Source organism: Echinops telfairi, unplaced genomic scaffold, assembly GCF_000313985.2.
Source record: "Echinops telfairi isolate 266 unplaced genomic scaffold, ASM31398v2 ScPeMD7_7424;HRSCAF=8462, whole genome shotgun sequence".
NCBI classification, from domain to species: Eukaryota; Metazoa; Chordata; class Mammalia; order Afrosoricida; family Tenrecidae; genus Echinops; species Echinops telfairi.
This window is the reverse complement of record NW_022111324.1, coordinates 50,262,577-50,270,713: the sequence shown is the minus strand read 5'-3', so window position 1 is coordinate 50,270,713 and position 8,137 is coordinate 50,262,577. Positions and strand designations below refer to the sequence as shown.

The 8,137-nt window shown below is 58.0% G+C and overlaps 1 protein-coding gene across 1 annotated transcript in view; it reads right to left on the bottom strand.

Moving 5' to 3' along the window:
• Positions 1-8,137, bottom strand: part of NFASC (neurofascin) — a 114,786-nt gene that overhangs the window by 35,575 nt on the left and 71,074 nt on the right. Inside the window, exons 15-18 of the mRNA XM_045298187.1 lie at positions 7,057-7,173; positions 4,214-4,436; positions 2,245-2,360; positions 320-524 (exon numbers count right to left, since the gene is read on the bottom strand). Of these exons, the coding sequence (XP_045154122.1) occupies positions 320-524; positions 2,245-2,360; positions 4,214-4,436; positions 7,057-7,173 (661 nt within the window). The remainder of the gene's footprint in view (positions 1-319; positions 525-2,244; positions 2,361-4,213; positions 4,437-7,056; positions 7,174-8,137) is intronic.

The window sequence follows — 8,137 nt, the reverse complement described above, 5'->3', positions numbered from 1 at the left end:
GCCTGGCGGTCAGGACACGCGTGTGGCCTTCAGTCTCCCAAGGCGGTGGGGCAGCCGAAGGCCCTGCAGGGACCTGGGGACTCAGTTTGTATGGCCCATTGGAACCAAGTCCGTAGACAGCACAGGATCACTCTTGAGATAGAATGTCCGGTGGCGGGTGGCTGACGCTGGTCAGCTTTGGGTCACTGGCTCCGTGAGATGGCGTAGAGGTCCACTCGAGCTGTCTGTCGGTGCCACGCCACACGGGAGCTGCTCCAGGTCCACCGTGATGTGCCTCCCTGATCCTGCCCCACCCTGGAGGGCCGCAGGGCCCACCTACCTCCTTCTGGGGTGGTGAACTCCTTGGTTTCTGTGCGGGGGCCGTCACCTCTCCCATTGACCACAACCATCTCTAGCTTGTAGTTGCTGTAGGGGAAGAGGCGGCCCACCACGCCGCGGGGACGGTCGCCTGGGAAGCTGGTTTGCTGTCTCTTCTGAGACACCCACAGGCTCTTCAGCAAGCTGCTCTCCCTCCAGTAGTAGGCCTTCAGGACAGAGGGGGCTGGTGAGGGGCTGGCCAGGCAGGGCTGAGTTAGTGGTTAGTGGTGGTGGTAGTGTGGCGTCCTCCCATGGCTTGTTACAGGCTCCCAGTCCCATGCGATCTCTCAGTCCCACACAGGACTGGGGAAGCAGCCGCCAGACCCGGGTCTTGAAGTTAAGATCACCAACCACTGCCAACTATGAATTTGATTCAAACGAGAAGCAGTGTTCTTGGTTCCCATCATTTTCTGAGCCATGTCGCCCCTCTGGGGAACGGACAGATGGGCCCAACTCACATCTGGGCTGCTCTGCAAGGGGACTTACTTCCAAGCTGGGTACCTGGTTGCTGAGGGAGTCAATGACAGACCACAGATTGGAGCCAAGGGGCCAGGCATGGCAAGCTCGGGTCTATGCTCAGAGACCGCCTCGCCTCGAGGTGGATTAGTATGGTTTAGATCGGCAACAGCCAGGCATTGAAAAGCGGCAGGTTATGACAGAGACGTCTGACGATAGGAAAGGGTTAGCTTAATCCTTTGAGGTCAATCCTTGGGCTTCCTTTAATTATTTGAGGACCTTGAGGAAGGAGAGAGACGCCTGTCCAAGGACAGTGGCATGTCCAAGTCCGAGGGATGCTAGACTACCTGGTGGCCAGAGCTCCGCTGGGATGGGGCGGCTTGTGGAAGGTGGGAGTGTCCCAGCACACAGCCGAAAGAGTTAGCAAGGGGAGGCCTGGTTAGCGGTGAGTACGGAGCCACGGGTCACCAGGCTGGCCACAGCAGTCCAAGGTCCATGGAAAGAGGAAGTCTAGACTTATGAGGGGGACCAGGTGGAAGCTTTAGCCAGAAAAGTCTCCAGGCAAAGAGGTTAGGACAACACAGCAGGTTAACCTCCTGCTGTTGGGAATAAGCCCACGCAGGTGTACACACCATCTTACCTTGCTCCCCAACTTGCCAAATTAATTTCCCAAGCAGAGGATGACCCCTCCATTTGGCTGCCCTCCACCCCTCAGCCAACTCTCCATGGTCTCTGAAGTCCTTTGGGACCTGGGCTAATGATTATGGCCTCCCTTGCCCGGCTTCTCAATGAGAGCTCCTCACTTCCTAAGGGTGGAGAGCCTCCACGCCCCAGGATTTCTCTTCCCATCTCAGGTGGCCCTTTCAAAAAGGAAGGACCACTGAGCAGAAACCACTCCTAGGCCAAGAGGACCAGATGCCAAGGATCTAGATAACCCATGTGCCGGACAATCCAGTGTTGGCTGGGACCACAGGGAAAGCACCACAGCCCTTCAGTGGCTTTGACGGTTAGTTGGGAGGTTAGACAACCAGAACCGGGCTGGGCAAGCAGCCCTAGTGGGGTATTAGGAGAGGGGAGTGTGCAGCTCACTGGTACAGCAGCACCACTTCCTAAGATACACCTGGGTGTATACACACACACACACACACACACACACACACACACACACACACACACGTGCATTACCGTGTGCACTGCAATGTCAACCCAGCCCACCACCCTTTCCCAGGCTCTCTGCTGAGCTAAGAGAATCAGGCATTCTCTGAGCTCAGTTTTGGAGAAGCTAAGCCCAGACAGCATCTTTTGGATGTCATGCTGGATTCAATAAATAGCCCGGGCACCCCTTCAGGTATCTTATGCCTGGTTCTGCTGGGCCTGGCCTGGTTAGCAAGCTGGGTGATTGATTAGGTGGGTCGGGGCTGGCTTCCTCACTCGGTACTCTCTGAGCTGGCCCTGGACCGTGTCCGAGTAGACGCGGTTCCACTGAAGGCTGATAGCAGTGCTGTTCAGGACACGGATTTTAACGTCAGTGGGTGCAGCCCTGGGATCTGCAGGGAGGTGGGGCGGGGGTGCAGAGAGCTGGTTATGCAGGCAGGACTGGCTCTGGAAGTGAGGGTCCCCTCTGACTGGCTCTTTGCTGGCCTGTCCCACCCTGTGCACTGGGCAGGAGCTATGCCACCACCCCTGGGCTGTACTAGGGGCAGTGAGAGGGCTCAGGGCAAGAGTGGGCAGCCCTGGTGAGAGAGATTCTATGTGCTGCCCTCCTGTGCTGGTCTTTGATTTCCCCCTGCTCCAGGTCCAGGGGGGCTGCCATGTCTGAGCTCTGTCCCTTGTTCTCAGGCTCCTGGATGGTTTGGCCCTAAGCAGCAGAGTAGGAGGAGTGGGTCAGCCTGGGTATAGATGATACTCCCTCTTTGCTGGGCTGCAGCAACATTGTACTCTTCTGCCCAAGGCCACGGCCCTGGGGGTGGCCCTCTTACTGGTTACTGGTGACTCATCTGCCTCCCTCCTCTGCCCCCCTCCAAGGCTCCAGGTGGGGTCTCCTGGCTTCCTACCATGACCAGACCTCAAGGCAATGCCCCAAATCTTGGGGTTTTCCCCCTAGGCCTGTCCCTACATTACAAACAGGTTTTCCACCCACTTCCTGCCAGGGCCTGGCTCAGCTCTCCTTACTCCCCTGCCCACACATGCAGCTCAGGTGGAGGGTGTTGGAAGCTCTGAATGGAAAGGAGGTCACCCATTCCCTCCCCAGGACTTGTCCTGGCCCCCTTTCTCCCTGCCAGCTGCTCAGACGGCTGTCCCTCATGCCCTCCGGTCCATTGGAGCCTAGCTGCAGGGGAAGACGAGGGCCCTAGGATGGCCCTTGATGTCCACAGCCACACTGGCCATCAGCAACGCCCTCCGGCCTCCCGCCTGGAAATGTCTGCCGACGTGGAGGTGAGAACTGGGATGGGCAGAGGGTCTGCTGACACCTTGCACTCTCCTCCTGAGGGGCTCACTCACCTCCAGGGAATAGGGACCAGCAGGGCCCAACCCTGCCACTAAACACCATACTCTCTAGGCCGCCAGCACTGCCACTCAGACTCTACGTCTCCCCCTGGCCCCGTTAGCAAGTTGGGTGATTGATTAAGTGGGTCGGGGGCTCTCCCTCCCACCACCTCCTGGAGCTCTTCTTAGACCAGACAAGACCCGATAGGACACCGATAGGATCCAGCACCAGGAGGGGCGCCTGGGCCTGGGCCCCCAGCCTTGCTCAGCAGCCTTCAGGCAAATGGCAGCCGATGTCTGGGCAGTCTGCAGTCTGGTCGATTCACCTGGGCCGGCTTCCAGGGCACTTCTCTCAGGGACAGCTCCAAGGGCCCGGAGCTGCACCAGTGCGCCGCGGGTGGCGGGTCTGCAGCCTGAGCACGGAGCCATCCTGGCCCTCTACGGACCTCTGCTCCCCTTCTGCTTCCTCTGCGGACCCCGAGGGAAGGGGCCTTCCTGTGCGGTGTCTAATTCTGGCTGTTTGGGCAGCTAGCCCTGTGGTCTTTTATGGTGCTAACCGTGGCTGGGCAGCCAGGTGGCCTGTCTGGGGATCTGTAGGCCTGGGTTATACTTTCCAGCCCGACAAGGGCAATAACGTTCTGTCAGGGCCTCAGTTTGGACATCTCTAGGACGGGGGATAAGCGAATGGCCGTTCCAGCAGTGACAGTGGTAAGTCTAACGAGGGGTGGATGGCTAATATTCAGGTCCTGACATTGTTAGCTTTATCTGCCCTGGTCGCTGTCCGGGACATCTCTTCCCTGGGAGCTGGCTGTCCTCCCAGGGTCTCTCTGGAAGTGCCTGGCTTGTGTGTGTGGCCTTGCTCAGCCTGACTGTGAGCGTCCTGGGCGGGAGGGGGGCGGGGATGGACACTCACAGTCTTCTCCCGAGTAACCGATGACCGTGTCCGGCTCTGGGCCCTTCCCAAAGTCATTCTCAGCCTGGACTCGGATCTCGTAGGGCACGTAGACGGGAGTCTGCCCCACCACAAAGCGGGAGCCCCACACGGTGACGTTGTTCCAGGTGTCTCGGGTCTCTCTCCGCCGCCACTTGACAATGTAGCGCAGGTTGGGGCCGAAGGCGGAGGTGGCATTCATGGGCTAGGCGGGGAGACACAGACATAGGGATGGGGAGGGTCTGGGTGGGGCCTCCCAGACCACACACAGCTTGGCCTATCTTTTCTGTGCCAAGAGCTCTGCCCCAGACCCCCCAACCTGGCCTGCCCTCTTGCAGGACTGGGGCGAGCAGGCTGCCGTTCTCCTGCTGAGCCCTCCCACAAAGTCCAGAGCCCGGTGAACCCGGCAGTGGTTTTTGACCAGCAGGACTCATTCTGGTGTTGTGTGCACGTAGCCTTCCTGTGTGACAGTGATCCCGACACCGGAGTGGGCCACCTGTGTGCGTCACAGGCAGCAAACGCTCCTTTATCAACAGCATGGCAGGCCCCGGGAGAAGACAGAACATGGGCAATACAGCTTGGGCTGAAGATAGAATTCAGGTGACATGTTCGGCTTTGAACCTCCAGGCCAGCATTTCAAAGTGACCAGTCACTCCAGGGAAGAAAGACGGGGGGCTCTCTGCTGCCGTGAAGAGTCAGTCTGAGAAACCTGTCTCAGGGGCAGTTCCACCCTGTCCGACAGGGTCCCTGTGAGTCGGCATGGACTCAGTGCCAGTGACTGTGATTTGGGTTTCTTAACATCAGCATGGGAAACACTTGTGTTATCTCATCCTGCCGGAGTCCAAGCTTGACACGGACGTCCATGTACTGAACCATGCTTCTTGCTGGTCTGTTCCAAGCGGTCACAGCTGCTGGGTAGCCGGTGGGGTGATTCTTCCTCTCTCCCCCCAGGCCTGGCGCAGGAATGAGTTCCCTGGAAGCCTGCAATACAGTGGTAGGCCCCAAGCCAAGCCTTGTGAGGTCATCATGACCAGGTGTGTTGGCCTACACTCTGCCCTTTGGGCGTTACTCCGCTTTGGCCCCAGGGACCGAGACACTGAGCTTCCACGTACCTCCGCGTCTCACCACCCAGGGCAGGGTCTCAGAAACGTCTCTGCTTCAGACCTGCCCCTCTCAGGTCTGACATGGTCTGAGGAGGTGACTTAAACACCTGGTGTCCCCTAGAAGTTGTTTATGTCCTGACTCCCGGAAGGTGTGGAGATCTGATTTGGGAAGAAGATCTTTGCGGATGTTATTAATCAAGTTAACGGGAAGTCATGCTGGAGCAAAGAGTGCTCTGATCCATCGTGGCTGGTATCCACGTAACAGAGGAGGCGAGGAGGCCATGCAAGGAGACAGGCACTGGAGCGATGCTGCCACAAGCCGAGGGATGCGTGGGGCCACCAGATGCTGGAGAAGGCCAGGAAGGGTCTCCCTTTCGAGGCTCCAGGGGGGCACGGACATGCCAACACCCCGAATTTGGATGTCCCGCCTCCCGAACTGTGGAGAAAGAATTTCTGTGGGACTTATGACAAGACCCTTAGGGCCCTAATATGAGGGCAAGTAAAAAACGTATCGCTGCTGCGGTGCCAGTTCCCACACGTATGGGTTTATCTTACGCAGAATGCATTTAGACATGTCTGTGCAGTGAGTAGAGGCAGCAACACGTTCTCTCAGCAGCAAGCTCATCTTGATCTCGCCGGGGCCTCCCAGGCAGACCCAGTCAGAGCAGTGGATGCCAGGGCACCTGCTGGGCCTTCAACTCGAGGCAGAGAGGGGAGCTTGGGAGGGTACTGCTTGGGGATCCCAGAGGGATCTTCTTGGTAGATCTTGAAGGAGGCAGGAAGTTTTCAGACAGTGGGAAGCTGCCTCGGAGAGGAAGGGGGCAGAGAAGGTGGGCCAAGGTGTTCTTGCCTCTGCTGCCTGTCTCGGCAACGCACCTGCTCATGCTCTGAAGGTGTCAGGGGCTGTCCTAGGAAACTTCTGTTGGGAAGCCTTATCCCGTGCACCCCATGGCCCCCATCTTGCCCCTACTGACTTTTCTTTGTTCTCCCCAAATCAGAGAGCACGGCAGAGGAACAGCTTGAACCCCCCGAGGATGCCTAAACTGCCGTCTCGAAGAATGCAGGGCTCTTTAGAGAAGGGTTGGAAGACGGAGCCACCACACTGCCTTCCGGATTTGGCGCACAGACCCAGTGTCGAGAAACAATCGCTTCATGTCTTCATGTGCTTGCTCAATAACAGTGTCTGTGATTTTACAGCAATACTTTCTGATGCCTCTTGGTATAAACGCTGGAGGATGGAGCCATTGAGCCAGGATGCAGTTGGGATGTGATAACCCCAGCTTGGGGGAGAGACTGTGGGGCCAACTAGGTCATTCCCTCAAGGAGGACCATCCCGGGCGCTGCCCCATCCTTCACTTCCAGCAGTCTCCAGCGACGCTCCCAGAACAGGCCACAGGCAGTCTGGTGTTCAGGTCGACTGCTTCCCAAGGTCGGACTTCCAAGCAGGAAGAACGCTTGTTGGAAGGGCTGTTCTCTACGCCGGCCATGGGGATGGCCTGCAGTCGATGCTTCCCGGCCACCTCCGCTCTTTCTCCCTGGCGCTGGGCTCTGGTCCTGACCAGCTCTGCACGCTCACCTCGGAGAGCAGTGGGGTTCCCCAGCCAGTCAGGTGGCCTGAGTGCAGTGTGGGTTGAGGCTTCGGAGGGGTACGTGGAACGACCTCTATGTGCAACACTGCCGGGTGAGCGGGAGCCAGGGGGGTGGGCCGGGAGCGACTCTTACCGTCCATGTGATCTCCATGTTGTTCTTCCTGGTCCCCTCTCCCTTCACGTCCATGGGGTTGGACTCAGGGGCTAGAACCCAATAATATAGAAACAGCAGGTCAAGTCCAAGTTGTGCCTTTCCAGGGCACGGTCAGCAGCCTATCTTCTCTCCCTCGACTGGTCCCTGCCTCTGCCTCTCTATACTCGCTCTACCCCATGGGTCAGGGGTCTGGGGGCACATGGCTAAGGTGGAACTCACTCAGTAGCTCCTCGGGAGAGTGACCTGGTCATTTGCTCCCACTCAGGTTATAGCTCAGAGAGCCCCCATGGGGTGAGGTGGGGTGGCGTCATGTGGAGTTGCTGTTAGCACTGACTTGAGGGCACCCAAAGGTAACCCCACACAGGAACTAAACTGACTCTTGCACTCCTGGGCCTGGTGGGCTTTCCTCTCTAAGATTGAACCTCTAGTGCAGGATGCACTTCTTTGGAATTTCAATCCCTTCCTAGGAGCCCTAGTGGTGTAGTGGTTACATAATGCACTGCCAACCACGAGGTTAGCCGATCGAAACCAGCAGCCGCTCCTTGGGTGAAAGACAGGGATTTCTCCTCCCAGGATGAGTTCAGGGCTCAGAAACCCACAGGGGCAGATCTACCCTGTCCTGTGAGGCCGCTATGAGCCAGAGTCGACCTGATGGCAGGGCGCACTCCCTCCCAGGCTTTCTTTCACACGCGAGTGCTCACGGTGCCAGTCACATTACCCGGGAAAGGGGCCCAATGCCGTCGATGCTGTCCCTCCGCCCGGGGAGCTCTCCCACTCTCTAGGAGCTGGCCTGAACCCGAAATCCAAACACTGTCCACACATGTTACAAAGAGGGAGCTGATCTCACAACTTCAAAAAGCGGAAGTTGGAAAAACCTACGATCCTTTAATCCCATTTCCCACCAACTATCTGAGGCGCCCGGGCTGGGCCTGTGACAGGTCGTTACTGCAGCCCTCCCTTTAAAGCAGGCCAAAAGAGCGAGTCGTCCCACGAACAGGAGTGACAGAGGCGGTGAAACTTGATGGGGTCCTGACTGCGCACCAGGTGTGCCGGCAATGAC